Below are 16,066 nucleotides of genomic sequence, written 5' to 3' on the forward strand. Positions count from 1 at the left end.
AAACACCATTATCAGGGCTGCAAAATGCGGTGTTATTTTGTGCTATTCGAGGTCACATCACGTCAGTATTTGGAAGGGAAAAAAATCAGTTGGTAAATGGAAGGACATGTTAAGTGAAGTTGGCCACAGTTAACTAGTATTTATTAGACTGGCAATTGGAAGAGACTTACAAAGTAGAGTAAACGAGATTTGCAGAGGGAATAACAACCACTCAACTTTTTTTATGCTTATTTTAATTTCAGAATACTTAAGGCAATCATGAAACCACTGCATAATTACAAGAGAACACTCCACAGCACCATAAACATCTAGAACACCTTCACCTCAAACTCAAATCATCTCTTGGCAACCTGAAAGTTTTTTAACTGCATATAGTCATCATGGTCCCTATAGTTTGACCCCACTTCCCACCCCTTCCCTTGACGAGCAATAAAGTCCCACAGACAGCAAAATGTGGTTTAACATTCCTCAGACAAGGGACACTAAAAGAAAAAAATGTCTATATATTAAAAATATGATTTTCAAATGGATCAAGGCAGTCACGTTTAAAAAAATAAACGCTATTTATAGTACTCAAATTAACACTCATGCTTGCTATCAGACTTCAAGAGAAACAAACAACAACAAAAAAATTGACAAGACAAAAAACAAAATTAGCTATTTCACAGTTATAAGACTCAACTAATCGCCAAAACGCAACAGCCTCCACGTCACTACCAGTCCCTGTGGCGCAAGAGGAAATTAAATTAAAATGTTCAGAACTTGTGTTAAGAGCGTTACTTTGTGGGGGACGGACAGACAGAGAGAGAGAGGGAGAGAAAAATCAAACATGATTGGCATTTCTAAAATGTCTGACATAATATATGGCATAAGGTCACAGTGTTGCCTGCATCCCATAATATTCTGCACGTGTTACCTTTCCTAGAAGTGAATGCAGAACCAAGGCAGGCCAGGATAAGGACATCAGTGCGTGGAGCATTCAGTTTAGTGTCAGTGGCATGTTTGGCAAACAGGACTCAAAGGGGGTGTGTGTGCAGCGAATGTTCTGTCAAGCAGAGACACAAGGCAGACACTCCCCCCCACTCCACACAGGTTCTCTTCATCGCCAAGGCAACAGAACATTCCAGTTGGTGTACAAAGTTTATATTTTAAAAAAGTTGTGCACAATTGGTCAACATAGCAGCCAATGGATGATTGAAGAAGACACACACTCACGATGGTAAAAGAAAAAAAACAAGAAAGAACAAACACCAAGAAACACCATCCAAGGTTATGCTGGTAGATTTTTTTTTCCTTTGAAAACAATCTGAAATCTCACTATACAACTGTTTCACAGCTCAAGTTATTTCTTCCCTTTCCTCAAGCGATTTCACTCAAAAGTGCAATCACCTCATAGGCATCTGCATTTATTAAATCAGTTTGTTCCGTTCATTGCATTAAATCTGTTCATTCCCATCTATTAAGATACTCATCCCACTCATCTCTCTTCCAACACTCACCCCCCTCTCATTGCTGCACACCACCCCAAATCCCCACCTCTGCCACCATCCATCAGTTCAGTACGCCTACACCACCTCCCCTTCCTCTTCCTCGACCATCATCTCCTCCTCTTCTTCCTCGTCCTCCTCGCCTTCCTCGCCCCCGGGCAGCTGCACCTTGACCCAGCCGTCGGCGGCCAGCCCGTGCTTCTTCTGGTGCCGCTTGTAGTTGTCCCAGTGGCCCGTGGTGTAGCCGCACTCCTGGCACTTGTGCGGCTTCTCGCCGGTGTGTCGCAGCATGTGGCGCTTGAGGTTCATGCTCTGGTTGCAGCTGTAGCTGCACAGCGCGCACTGGAAGGGCTTGGCGCCCGAGTGCACGCGCTGGTGCCGCTTGAGGTTGGCCAGGTTGCCGCAGGCGTACTCGCACAGGTGGCACTTGTAGGGCTTCTCACCCGTGTGCACGCGGTGGTGCCGCTTGAGGTTGTCGAAGTGCGCCGAGGCGTAGTCGCACTGCGGGCACTTGTACGGCTTCTCGCCGCTGTGCGTCTTCATGTGCCGCGCCAGGTGGTTGGGGTAGTGCGTGAGGAAGGGGCACGCCGCGCACGTGTACACCCGCTCGCTGGCGCCGCCGGCCCGTTCGCCCGGCCCGCTCGAGTCCTTGGTGAGGAGCTCGAGGGTGCAGCGGGCGCAGATCTGGGCCGAGGAACCGTCCTCGTCGTCCAGGGCGACGCCGCACAGGCGGCAGGTGAAGGGGAAGAGGAGAGGGGGCAGGGAGGCGGGAGGCTGAGGCTGTTGAGGGGGAACGGGCGGAGGAGGAGGAGGAGGACGAGGAGGAGGAGAGTGGAGATCAGGCGGACGCTGGTGCTGGTGCTGGTGGTGTTGCTGGGGTTCTGCTCTGGGGCCATCAAAAGCCTGTAGGAAACCGCCATCGCCTCCACCCACAGGTAGATGAGCCAAGTCATTTCGGGACACCATTTCTGAGGGGGGAGATAAAGATAAATATAAAAACAATATAAAATTAAATAATAGATAATGGAAAATGTAACCTTTGCTTCTGAAGCTCAAAATCTCCAGAAGATCATAACAGTGACTCACGACAAGGTTCTCATGCTCAGATACTTGTTAAAGGTAAATTCGCGCCGGATGCTGCACGACGCAACATTCTATCTCCCGCCGGTTGCTACATAGCGCAACATTAAATCTCCCGCTGGTTGCTGCGTAGCGAAGCATGCTTTTTATTTCATGTTTCTAGGTGCTACAGAGGCTTAGATATTACATTTTGGTAGACGTTGACAATTTTTAGTATTTTTTCAGAAAACCCTCAGGAAATAAGGTTATTTAGTCTAGAATGCCATAGGATTCTATAGGCGTTTTTAGCAGGCATTTTAGGAGTAAATGGGTTAATCTGTCAGAGGAGTGAGGTTGATGACGAGCTTTGCAAAGAGAGCAATTTCTTGTATTACAACAGCATGAAGCTGTTTTATGCAAGACTGTGTAAGATCTACAGCTTGTTGCAAGAAATTATTGCGCTGCTTGGTGCAGACTGTTCCTGCTAACTTGATAACAGCCATAGTGCATTTGAAAATCTGACATAAAACAGAAGACACGGGAGGTGAAACATCACAAAATGAACTCCTAACAGTGAGGCTACATCAGGCATGTAATTGAAGCGTCTCGTTCGTGGAGCGTCTGCTGGAACAATTGGCTTCCACTATAATCAATGGAATTGGCTACACGATAGTGACAGGCACATTAGAAAAATGAAATGTCCAAAATTAGACATTCTGAAAAATTCTAAAACAATTGCGGCCTGGCTGTAAGGCATATCATCACACCATGCAATCCCAGCTCCTCTTCCCTACCAGCTGCTCCTTACCATTGTTACTCGTCCTAGCTGCCTCCCTCCTGGCTCTGTGGCTCCTAAGGGGCCTCCGGAGACTGTGTCCCCCACTGACGGCACTCCTCCGTGGGCCCCCGGTGACTCGGCCGCCCCCTCCCTGCTGCTGCCCTCCAGGGCTGGGTGCAGCTGCAGCAGCAGCAGCAGCAGCAACAGCAGAAGAAGAAGAAGAAGCAGGTGGCGCGACCACGCCAGCGGTGACCGTGGCACCCCCAGTGGCGGAGTGCATACGCTGGTGCCTCTTGAGGTTGCCGAGGGAGCTGCAGGCAAAGGCGCAGCTCTGGCACTTGTAGGGCTTTTCGCCGGTGTGGATGCGCAGGTGCCGCTGCAGATTGACCAGCTGTGCCGAGGCGTACGTGCACAGCGGGCAGCGGTACGGCTTCTCGCCGTTGTGCGTCTTCATGTGCCGCTTGACGTGGTTGGCGTAGCGCGACGAGAAGCCGCACAGGTGGCACGAGTGCAGCTTCAGCAGCGAGCCGTCGTCGCCGGCGACCAACCCCAGCCCCTCTCTGTCCATCAGCCCTTCCGCTGCCGCCTCCGACCTCGAGGCGGCGGGACCCCCAGCGGCCCTCCGGTAACACCCGGGCCCCTCTCTTACTCCCAGACTCCCAGCCTTGCAGCAGTGTAGGCAGTAGGGGCCCACCAGGTCCAGGCCGGTCCCTAAGGGGTCCTCCGACAGCCGCCCGCAGGCCCTGCAGGCCAGGTAGGAGGGGAAGGCCGACTCGGAGGAGGGGGTCGTGGAGGCAGATGCGTTGGCGGCGGAGGTGGTGAGTGCGTCACGTTCGCTGCGAGGCTCTTCGGTGTCGCTCTCCATGCTCAGGCGGCTGTAGGAGGAGCTTTCCTCGTCGGCCAGGGAGAACACGGGCAAGCCCAGGTCAGCTGCAGGGACACAGGTGGACACAGGACAGATGGGTGATTTGTGGGTGGGTGGTCACATGAACATGTGGTTGTAATTCAGCAATTGTGACATTTAGTCAGATCATTATGGTTTCTTTGACCTCCAAAGTATATAATAGAGGAATTAGTATATAATAGAGGAAAAAATATTATTTTCTACATGGGATGACTCCTTGCAACAAATAAAAAACCAACAGTTTCTAGTCTTGCAGTGATCCCCATTTCAGTCATGATGAGCTATTTACAAGTCCAATGAAGCCTTTTTGACAAGAAATTATTCTTGATTTTGATTTTGAATGATTTTGAAGTGTACACACACACACACACACACACACACACACTAATCAGCACAGCATCAGGAGACATTTGCAACTTCACACATATGCTGTGCCAGGTAATCTGAGGGGTTCACAATATCAAAGGCTTTTCTCTATACCACAACCACACCAAATTATCCTGTCATGTCAGCACTTCATGAAGGATAACACCACTATTTATGCTGACTGAAACTGAAACATAATCAGTAATATAAATATTCACTATGCCATAGTGAAATTCCATATTAGATCTGAATATGAGCATTGTTCTGGTAATGATGAACTGGCCACATTATGAAAACATTGTATGTATTATGTATACATTATATCATCTACATAATGCATGTATTATTACATAGCAAATACAGCTACACATGCAAAATTACATATACATTATAGTGTGATACATACATGCAAAATTACATATGTACTATAATGTCTAATGTCATAAATGCTAAATATCTGTTCCAATGTATCTACTGACAAAGCAGGTCTTTCATTCACAGCCTTTCTATTGATTGCTATCAACAAGTAGAAGTTGTTGAATTGAATCGCTAATCCAAGGCATTCAACATGGACAGACGATACACATGATGTTAAAATCTTTTAACAGTGATACATAATTACATTGCATGCTTCACTACCCTATACTATTATAATACACGCAGAAAAAATCCTTTTTGTAGAAAAAACAACAAACCCAGCAACAGCATGCCCCCTCAACATCTAGTGCAAGTATCCCACAACAAACTTGAAATCTACAAAGCAGAATGGCATCACGACAAAGTATTACAGCAATAATTTTTTTCTTCAATGACGCCCGTATTCAAGCTATTTTATCACCTTGTCAAGCAATCAAAAACCTCCTGTCGCCTTATACTTACTGAAATCGTGGTCTTCCAACAAGCTTTGAAAGGCTTTTTAGGAAATGAAAAACAAACAACAACAAAAAAAAGACGTTAAAAAAACACTGTCGTTCGAGAATAGAGCCAAAGGGGGAGGAGGTGGAGACGGCTAGGGAGCCTGAAGCTGGCCCGCTCTCCACCTCTCTGTCTGGCTGTCTGTCTGTCTGGCTGTCTGTCTGTCTGTCTGGAGAAACGGCCTTCTCTGGCAGCGAGAGATGACCAGCAGACCGAGTGAACGAGCGAGCCTGCAGCTGCTGCTGCTCTACACACACGAGCACAGACACGGCGTCTCTCTCCCCAACTCAGTGCGGAGTGAGAGGGAGACTGCCGAGCGAGAGCGTGGTGGAGAGTGAGAGAGACGACTGCCTGGTCTGAGCTTTATATTGGGCTTTTCACAAACCCCTGGTGGATGATTACTCTGCCTAATGATAATGATGATGACTATAATGGCTGTCCTGATGGTGATGAGGGGAGATGATGATGATGATGATGATGATGATGATGATAATGACACAGAGTGGAGAAGGCGGCAGCGGCGATGATGATGATGATGATGATGATGATGATGATGATGATGATGATGAATAAATGCCTTCCCGTAATGGTGTCCTTGATGATGATGGTCTTCTTGACGACCCTTTATATAATAATGGTAGCAGGATGCTATTTTTTCTCTCTCTCTCTCTTTCTCTCTTCCCCTCTTTGTCTTTTTTTTCAGTGGGGGGAGATCCACCAGTTTTTGGTTTCCGTCAGTTCACCCTGACAAGACTGTCATCAGCAAAACACAGTCCCACAGCTCCCCACCCTTTCAGCCCCCTGCCACACTTACACACACACACACACACACACACACACACACACACACACACACACACACACACACACACACACACACACACACGAGGGATGTTAACCATTCCCTGACTGATGTGTGGCCATAAAACACTCATTCGCCGCTAATGGCCTTCCATTTGCATCATAACGCAACAGACCCAAACATCAAGCCTGCGATAGGGAAGGAAAAATAGACAAAAGGAGCCACTGTGGGGTGGGTAAGGATCAAACATTGCCAATACATTCTCACAGACATTTCCCCTTCAAAACCAATTGACAATTTAGACACATTGGGAATCCATATAAAGTTTGAGGTTTCTAAAGGCTATCTAGGTAGACTGTGCTGGAGATGATAAACAACTTAAATGGAATATACCGGTATGCTGACATACATTGATATACTTGTGAACACCCAGGCTTAGCATAGCATATGTCAGCATTTAGCTGCTATTGTTGTTGTTAATGATGTTATCATATACTATACACTATATTTGTGTAAAACAAATTTTGAAGAGAAATCAAAGAGACAGGACTGTTGAACAGCAAGGACCCTTTCATTTGTATAAACGTACAAAATAGGCTACTTGTCTGGCCAATTTAGACATTTTTGCATAATAAATTTCCTGCAACAATATATTTTTTTTATTGTATACTGTATATACACACAATCAACACTTTCAGCTCAATCTCTCCAAAACTGAGCTTCTGGTTATTTCCAGCTAATACAGCAATTTCCCAACACATCAGCATCTAGCTTGGCTCATCTTCACTGACCCCTGCTAAAAGGGCACGTAACTTGGGTGTCATTATTGATGACCGACTACATTTCTCTGAGCATGCAGCCTCAGTCACAAAGTCATGTCGGTTGATCCTAGATAATAGTTGGAAGATCAAACCTTATCTAAAACAATATACCATCCATATCAGCTATAGTCAGCAGCCATTCTTGCTTGTGTAGAGAGTCCACTACATATGATTCGGACTGCAGCTGCACATCTGGTCTTTAATCAGCCAAGGAAGACACATGTAACTCCTTTGTTAGTTATTCTTCATTGGTTTATAGCAGCCAGAATTAGATTTAAATCACTCACTCTGGCCTATAGGATGAGTTAGGTCTCGCTGCAGAACACAAGATAAAAGGGGTAGAGCTGGATCTAGGTCCAACTCCTCCCACTATATCCGCGCTTGCACCCTACCATACATTGACGTGATCATGTAGGTGGCGGTAATGCACCGAAGGGCGCCTTTGCCAGAGCCCATAGATATATATATATACTGACAGTATATATATATATATATATATATATATATATATATATATATATACGGCCAGAGCCCTCACTTTGCTTTTTATTGTACAATCACTACATGTTATGTCCCAACAAACTACAGATTTATGTGCAAGTTGCTTCAGTTGGTATTTAGTTTTTTTTTTAGTTTAGCTAGTATTTATTTAGTATTAATTTGTGTTGTTGCTTAGCTTAGCATATAAAGCTAGCTACAGTAGCATGCCATTCGCTGTCTATGGTTTAGCTAGCGCACTAAGCTAACTGTGACCGAATAACTGAACCAATTGATCAAACAGTCATCACATGTAAAGGCACTTTAGCACTTAAAGCAACACAATGCAGGTTGTTTACCTTAAAATAATGGATGTTACACTGACTTATAATACGAAGAATTAAAGGAACCGTATGTAAGAAATGTATTTCAATTAATCATAAAATAGCCCTGATATGTCACTAGACATTAAGAAATCATGTTCATTTCAAATACTTATATCACTGACAACAGTAGTCCGGCCAGGATATTGTCATTTAAAAAGTGAAGTTGCAGCCCTCAACTGATGTTGATGTTGTGTTTTGTCATGTCATGTCGTGTTTTGGCCTGATGCGCCACCCTCCACCTATCTACTAATCACGAAGTCAGTAGTGTTGCGGCATCTGGGTTGGCAACCTCGAGTCAGGGGGGAGGGGGTATAACCTGACTCTCGCCAGATGAATTTTGTTCCGCCTAGCTCCACTCATCCATCTGGGACCAATCCATTGGAGTGTTGCTTCAGAAGGCTGGGCCTAATCAAAAAATGCTTGCATATGATTGAATAAGCCACTTGTCCGTCATCTATTGACGTGCTACTTCAACCACTCACATCGAAGCCAACCCGTGACCCTGATAACAGTCTCACAGTCGCTTCTACGCTATGTCACATCTATTAAACTCCCGCCCTGCGTCCTGATTGGCTGTACCATAAAATCTGGTGCAGAAATCACTCTCAATGGAAGAGGTCCCAGATGGATGTGAGTGAAGCTAGGCGGAGCTAAGCAGAACGAAATTCATCTGGCGAGAGTCAGGTTAGAGGGGGTAGGGGATACACCGCTCTACAGTAATTTGAAAGTGATTGCAGTACCGGTTTTGGCCACAATCTTACATATGGTTCCTTTAAGTCTCTGACATTACCAATGTGGGTCCGAAATGCTTAATATTGCAGTATGATGGGTTGATCGGGTAGGATCATTACAGTTTCCAGACTGTTTTTTACTAGCAGCTAACATTAGCTACCCAAAACGGCAGAAGTGAACACATATTTATATTACGTATGAAACATGTTGTCTTGTTATATCAACAAAATATGACATGGATGTATGTATTCATGACATTAACAAGTTTACTTGTTACAAAATTGTTTAGTGAACTTATTCTAATCCTCGGTTGGCCAGCCGAACCAAATCAGTAGCAACAAGCTAACGACCCAGACCAAGATCCAGCTCCACCCCCTGGATCTTGTGGCCCTTTCTATTTGTCTCTTTAGCCAGCTTTCTTGCGGCATTTCACGTAGGCACGCCCCCTTTATCTTGAGGGTACCCTGAGGTGGCCGTATAACCTTATCACAAACATGGCTGCGCCCATAGTTGAGATGAGATGACATGTATTTTTTTTTACATTGCTGCTTCAATCCGATCACCAATTCATGCATTGCACAGTCTTGCTGTGCGTGCAACACAATGTAACGATTTGTTTTCCAGCCCGTTCGCTAGAGGCTACATGTAGCACAAAACAATAACAATGACTAGCCTGCTAATGCCCCTCGTGGCTTGAGAGAAACGTGATAGCACTTGTTGAAATTGAAATAGGCGAAATTGAGTTACTAAAAAAAGTTTTTATTATTAATTCACATTGACCATACCGAACAAGGGATAATGAGGGACGTGTTCTCGTGTTCTAGACCAATGTCCAGCACTAACGAGACAGCTGCTGCCCTGGTGGCATCCATGTTCTTCCCAAAAAAACTACAAACGCCAGCGTTCGCGCTAGCAACATGTCGTATGGGTGGGCGTACGAGGATTTACAAGTCAAATGGATAGGCTAGTTGGAACTGCCCACCTCAATGAGCTATGCTATGCTAGGGTGGGTGCTTCAGACTGAGTTACTACACGCACAGAGACAAGAAGGGTATGTATCATCTTATCTAACTCTGGGGGAAATGGTGAATAAGCTAAGTTCCCAAAATGTTGGCGTGTTCCTTTAATGTCATCAATTATGCTTTCTATATACTATTCTTATCAATATATCATACTTTACATATTGAAATGTTTTTAAAAAACTTAAAAAAGTATCCTTTGTTCTCTTACTGAGAAAAAGTAAAGAGTGAATACTGGTTTTGATTTTTTGAGTTTACTAACTGGTAATACTATGTCCCGGCATTCATGCTAATGAAGCAACTTTGATTGAGTGAGGGGTGAGGCAACAAAATTCCCTCTATTACTTTGCCCCAAAAATGATAAAATTCCCTGACTTTCCATGTCTGGAATAGACTTTCTAAAATTCCATAATTCCAGAAATTACATGACCCGTGGGAACCCTGGCCAGCACTACATGTAGTTGTTGCTACTTGTTTCAAACGTATTGCTGTGACAAATATGATGAATGAAGTCTACAACAATGACTTGTGTGCATTATAGTGAGACAGAATAACATATAAGGATAGGTGAATATGTCTATATATTACATAGATTTCAACTCTGTGGAGCATTCTAAGGTTGAAGTGTCCAACATGTCTTCTTGTGCTGTGGCAGCAGATCTGCCCTACATTAAAAAAACAAACAAACAAAAAAAAACATATCTACCTGTTACTTATTTTTAAATTTTGAGTAGAACTTTATGGTAACATCTAATTATATATAATTTAATATTTTATCAATTTTTTCTAGGGCTGTCAATCGATTAAACAAATCAATCGAATTAATTACATACTCTGTGATTAATTAATCTAAATTAATCGCATATATAATTTTTGCTGTGAAAGTATTTTAAATATTTAAATTCAAATGAATCATTGAATAATCAGCATTAGTGACATTCAAAAGTTCAAAAACTTTTATTATTTTTTTCACGATATGACCTAATATGCTGAGGAAATAAATTCACATACAATGCATTTCAGGCCACAGATATAACCTAGGGGACACAATGAAAATAAATTAACACTCCCCTCAATGTCAACACTATTTGTTTGCATTGATGTGCGACTGTAGAGTTGACAAACTCCGGTGATATGCAAATTCCTTGCTACAGACATTGCAGAGGACTTTATTTTAATCAACACCATCAAGCCGTTTTTTAAAAGTAAATGTTCCAATCAATGATCTAGGCAGTACATTTTCTTCTCTCTCCTTCATTTTACAGTCTAAAGGTTACTGACTAGAACGACTTAGGGTCAAAGGTCATACGGAATCGATTAATCTGCACTATTTTTTTTTTTTCAGTTATTTTTCTCAAATTAATTAATCGAAATTAATCAGTTATTTTGACAGCCCTAATTTTTTCATGTATGTCTACTTAAAGTTTAAAGAGTTTTTTTTTTTGTTTTTGTGAGGTGTTAATCGCAATGTATAGATGCTAGGATGGCATTTTTTATATTTTAAATGCATGTTGAACAATAGCATTTAAGCCCAAAAAAAAAAAACAATACCATAATTTCTGACCTCAGCATACTTATTTAAGTATTTTTTTTTATATTGTTTTAAAGGCTACATTATTCACATCTAACTAAGGAGGGAAAAACAGAAGTTTCTACTCCAGGCACCTTCATTCACAGGGCAGAGTAAAGAAATAGCAAGAACATCTGCACCTATAAGTGTTTATAAAACGTATCAGTGTAAAGCAGTAATTAGAGAAAATGCTGCACTCTAGTGGGCAAAAGGTTCATGACACAGTTAAGCATGAGATGCAGTGATGAGTTATAGGATATAATACTAAGGACGGAATAAGTCAGTGTAAAACTGTACACAAATTCAGATGTTAAACAAAGTCAGATGGTCAGTGTTATAATTTACACAAAGATCAAAGGAGGTTAAGGAGCCTTAACGAAGATTGTGTCATACTAACTAATTTCACGTGTTGGTAAGTGGCTAACAATATTATTTGGTAATGTTCAATATTATAAACCTAACATCTGCATTGTCACAATAATCACAATAACTGTTCTTATTCAATCCAATGTTCTGCACAAGTCAAGGGTCAATGGTTTATTGAAAATATTGTCCAGCTGTTCATCAGTTGACCTTGCATCTAACTAATTAATTCACCTTACAGGGTTACCATTTGTATATATTTATGGTTATTGTTATTATAATTTGCTATTGTTCTTATTCTGTTACAAGTATTTAATGTATTGCTATTATTGGTATCTTTTATGCAAGCTAGGTCTACTTTAAACTGTTATTTTGATGTTCAAATGTAAACATTTGATGATGTTTATTGTTATTATTGTACATAACTTTAGACAAAAAGTGTCTGCTACAATCATAAACATATACAAATAATCTTTCTGCTATTAATGCCCTTATAACCACATAAATAAATCCAACTGTATTTTATATTAAGATGCTTATATTGCTTTATAAACTCACCTGTGTATCTATCCAGCCCTATGCCTTTTCCATCATTGTCTGAGTTTGTAAAATCAAGATCTTGTCCCAGGATGAGATCACTCTCAAAGGTGAGGCTTGCTGCTGTTTCAAGTCCTATATCATCTTCAGAATCCACTAAAAACAAAAAAATATCAACAATAAAAAAACAACCTAGGATAACTCAGCCCCAATAAATCAACATATATATCCATACAAAACCATGCTTACATTAACACATTACATTTCATTAGTACAAGTGTTATATAATGAAAATATGACACATTAAGGGGTTTAGAACAGTCAAAACACCTTTGAAGTCCAGGTCTCTCTACCAGTGTACTAGCGTTTTGCCTCCATCCAAAGCAGGCGGTGTACAAAAACCAGGGTACAGTAAATATTAGCTTATTTATATATTTAAACCTCATATATGTCATCTGTGGAGTCTGCAATGGTAACATTTAGTAAGATTAACAGGTGAGAGTAGTATGAGCGTATGGAACTTAAGAGCTGGTCTTCTTATGTCAACAGTGACCCTGCAGTAATCAAACAGATGTCTCTTTGCTCAATTTCAAAAGACTGTAGGGAATTAAAACAGAAAAGTAATCAAAAGATCAGATAAAACCCCCACCACCTTATTCCCAATTGTGTTATTCATCGGCCCCAAACTCTTTGTTTTGGATGAATTCCTTACACTTTACAGGTTGTGGATTCTGCTGTTTTCTTCTTGGCATCTTCCAGTCAGCCTCTCTGGTCATGCACCTGCTTCACGATGCCTCATGTATCTATCAGCTCATTGTTAGCAATTTGACATCTTTATTAAATTTAAAGGCACGGGTTTGTGTGAATAAACACGTTTTAGAGCCGCTTGCACTGGAATGTCAACAACCCCATAGGACAGAGGTGTTGCAAAATCGAATGACATCCAAAACACGAATAGCCTGGAGTTAGCTTGCTTGCTTGCTAGCCATAAATCTTGAAATGCTGTGGAAGATTATAAATTAGACCAATTATTAGCGGCGAGATAATGTTTTAAACCAAAAACATAATGTTTAGTTAGATAGCGTTGATAAACGTTGTCTATACACAATTTGGGTTGTAAATACTAGCTATCTTGCTAGCTTGTTGGGTATTTGTTCTTTCCATGTGACAGCAACTGCACAAGCTAACACTAGACCATGTAAACCAAACTACCCAGCGAGATAAGAACCGTCAATGTGTTGTTGCAAGCGCATATCTACAAATATCTTGCTAAGTTATCCGTTTTTATTTTAACAGATACCAACAACGTAGTGTATCTGTTAGTCTCTAGTTAGCTAGCTAGCTAACTGAGCTACCTGTCAAGATTACAAGATAGCGAGCTAGCTTGCTAATTTTAGCTTGCAAATTGAGAAGGGGCTAGATCCTTAGATATCACACACGTTCGTCTTGCTATTTTAATTCTATTTGTCACGAGCCGAGCTATCGATGAGGATAACTTGGCTAGTAAACAAGCTATGCTAGTCAGTTAGCTAACAACATTTCATAAACATATTCATAGTTTAGATTGTACGTGTGAATAATGATTTTCTTTATATGCAAAAACATACGCAGCGTAGAAAATACAATACCTAGCTATCCGCCATTCCATAACAACATCGGCCACAAAGAAAGGCAATTAATGGGCTTTTTTTCATAACTTAATTGATTTTTAGATTGCTATTGTATACATTCTCTTCCGCTATGTTGCGTGTTTCCGTTTCCTTTTGACCTCTCCATTCAACTGGGATTTGTAGTCCACACGCATTTGCGCATTATTATTATAGCTCTGGCCCGAATTCTGATGTTGGTGTGGCATGGCCAGAGAAGGCTAATCTGATTGAAATATTGTTTTAAAGGATATATTGACATCTATATTGTCAATCGTCTTCCTGCACTCTGAAAGTATCATTGTGTGTGACTGCATATAGGCATACAACAGTCTGGCCTTATAATTTATTTTCATTTGAGAAATAACTTCTGCCATATTAATCCACAGTAGGCCAACTACTGCATGCAAGCCCTTTAAAATAAACAGTTGACCTCCAGTTGCAATGCATATAGCCTATAGGCTTCTATACATTTATTATTTTTCTAATTACATAGATGCAGATAGGCCTAAGGGAAATTTGGAGGATATTCTTCGCTACGTTTGGGCTAGTTCAACCAGGCTCTGTTTTAACTATCAATGAGAAATACCACTAACATTCAAGAATAGACCGTCTTTTTAATTTTCCTCAGTGAATTGTTCTAGTAGACGGTTCTTTTTATGCCTGCTTCATCTTAGCGCACAGAAGGGGGAGGGAATCTCTGAGGTTAACGGGGATCTCCTTGTCAACGTCATGTAGCGTTGGTCGGACCGTGGGATCCAGCGAAACATGCAGCTGACTGAGGGGTGACGGACAATATGCAGCAGTGGGAGGGTTCGGTAAAACCTACCGTTCTCGGCTGTTCAATGGGAGGAGCCAATCGGCGGCGGTGGCAGTGTGAAAGAGCGCTGACAGAAGGTAAGGTGTCGTTTTCCTCATAGCCTATCCTTTATACCCTCATGCTTTATATGTTTTAGGCTACCTTAAACGATTTGGCATTTCCGTTATTGTATAAAATATGCCGAAAATCTTTACAGTTATAGATTTATACAGAGGAGTGATGGAATACATGATAAACTTGCCACTCCCTGCAGTGTATGATACCCTGGCCAGACCATATGATTAATTATTTAAATTGGTGTGCACTGGTAGGGTGTTTTTCAAAGTAGCCTAAATATGTAGGCTATTGGTATAAGCCCAAGTACACTCTCATTTCTACGCGTTCGAGTCTGGTATAGAATATCGCCCAGCGCCTCATTGCTGTCTCCAGAGTGGACATGCTTTCAGGCGAATTCTTGCAAATCCGCTGACCCGTTTGGCTGCACCATAAAACTGCAGGTGGATAAAATTAAGCGTTTTTTGTATTGTTAAAACAGATCCTGGGTGTATAGGGGACACTTAGGTGTGTCAATCATATGTTTCAAATATGCTATCAAAACCCGCATTGGCGCTCTCCTGTCCGGATGGACTTATTTAATGGGGTCTGCTTGTCTCCTCCCTCACAGATACATGCCGCCGGGCTGAAAACGGACCATGTAATTTCCTTTGATTGCATAGCAACAGCTTTTCAGTAGTTTTTAAGCAGGACTTTGCAGAAACCGATCTATTGCGGGTCTTGTCGTATGCGTATTTTGGCTAGAATATGTTCGCGCACTCCAAACAGCCTGGAAGTGAAGGACAGAGTGGTAGGCATGTTCAACTATTGTAGCAGGCTGCAAGCTGCTTCTACAGTAGGTAATCGCAGAATGTGGTTGGCCGAATAATTTTAAGAAAGCAATCAGTTCAGAGCTCATAAACCAACAGCTGTACTGATACGCCAAGCATGTTTTGTTTCAGATTCGACTGACAAGGTCGCTTGAATGTGCCTACATATTTTCAGCAAGCTACCAATTTGTTTTCCTCTTGCAACGTGGCATTATTGACACAAGAATAAGAGTATGCTTATTTCTTCACAGGATAGACTCTGATCTATGCCGTTGTATTGTAATCCAAACCAATGTTTTATGTGATGTTGAATGAATGTCTGTGAGGTACTTGACATGCTGTCAAGAAATGTAGCCTATGCTCACTCTTATCTCAGATTATATTAAGACCGTACTGCTCTGTGCACTGACTGAGGCAAACGCAGAAGTCATGTGTGGGACCAACTATCTAAATTTGCTCCCTAATCCCCATATGGACGTGTACTTAGGTCACCTCTCTCTCAGCATCCAGAGGGCTCTTTA

General features: G+C 42.0%; 1 protein-coding gene across 4 annotated transcripts; it reads right to left on the minus strand.

Annotated features, from left to right (window-relative positions):
- Positions 1–235: 235 nt before the first annotated feature.
- Positions 236–13,949, minus strand: znf513a (zinc finger protein 513a). Of its 4 annotated transcripts, none has more exons than XM_076272363.1 (5): positions 13,845–13,949; positions 12,929–13,026; positions 12,238–12,372; positions 3,355–4,254; positions 236–2,455 (listed from the first exon to the last, which is right to left on the minus strand). In XM_076272363.1, exons 2-5 carry the CDS (start codon positions 12,990–12,992, stop codon positions 1,566–1,568), a joined length of 1,989 nt encoding a protein of 662 aa, XP_076128478.1. In that variant the 5' UTR covers positions 12,993–13,026; positions 13,845–13,949; the 3' UTR covers positions 236–1,565. The 4 variants fall into 4 exon arrangements, with proteins under 4 accessions (XP_076128478.1, XP_076128477.1, XP_076128479.1 ...); XM_076272362.1 differs by having other exon boundaries at positions 12,929–13,218; XM_076272364.1 differs by lacking the exon at positions 12,929–13,026.
- Between the last annotated feature and the right edge of the window lie 2,117 nt (positions 13,950–16,066).

The sequence above is a fragment of the Alosa pseudoharengus genome, unplaced genomic scaffold (genome assembly GCF_046254945.1).
Source record: "Alosa pseudoharengus isolate Yale_2024_CS ecotype anadromous, Long Island Sound unplaced genomic scaffold, YU_APseudo_1.1 YU_APseudo_1.1_scf_7, whole genome shotgun sequence".
In the NCBI taxonomy this organism is placed as follows: Eukaryota; Metazoa; Chordata; class Actinopteri; order Clupeiformes; family Clupeidae; genus Alosa; species Alosa pseudoharengus.

Coding starts and splice junctions, on each gene's coding strand:
- znf513a (XM_076272363.1), bottom strand. CDS start 12,992: ATGACCAGAGAGGCTGACTGGAAGATGCCAAGAAGAAAACAGCAGAAT. Junction 4,255..12,237: donor AGGGCTGGATAGATACACAG/GTGAGTTTATAA, acceptor GTGTCCCTGCAG/CTGACCTGGGCTTGCCCGTG. Junction 2,456..3,354: donor AGCTAGGACGAGTAACAATG/GTAAGGAGCAGC, acceptor CTCCCCCCTCAG/AAATGGTGTCCCGAAATGAC.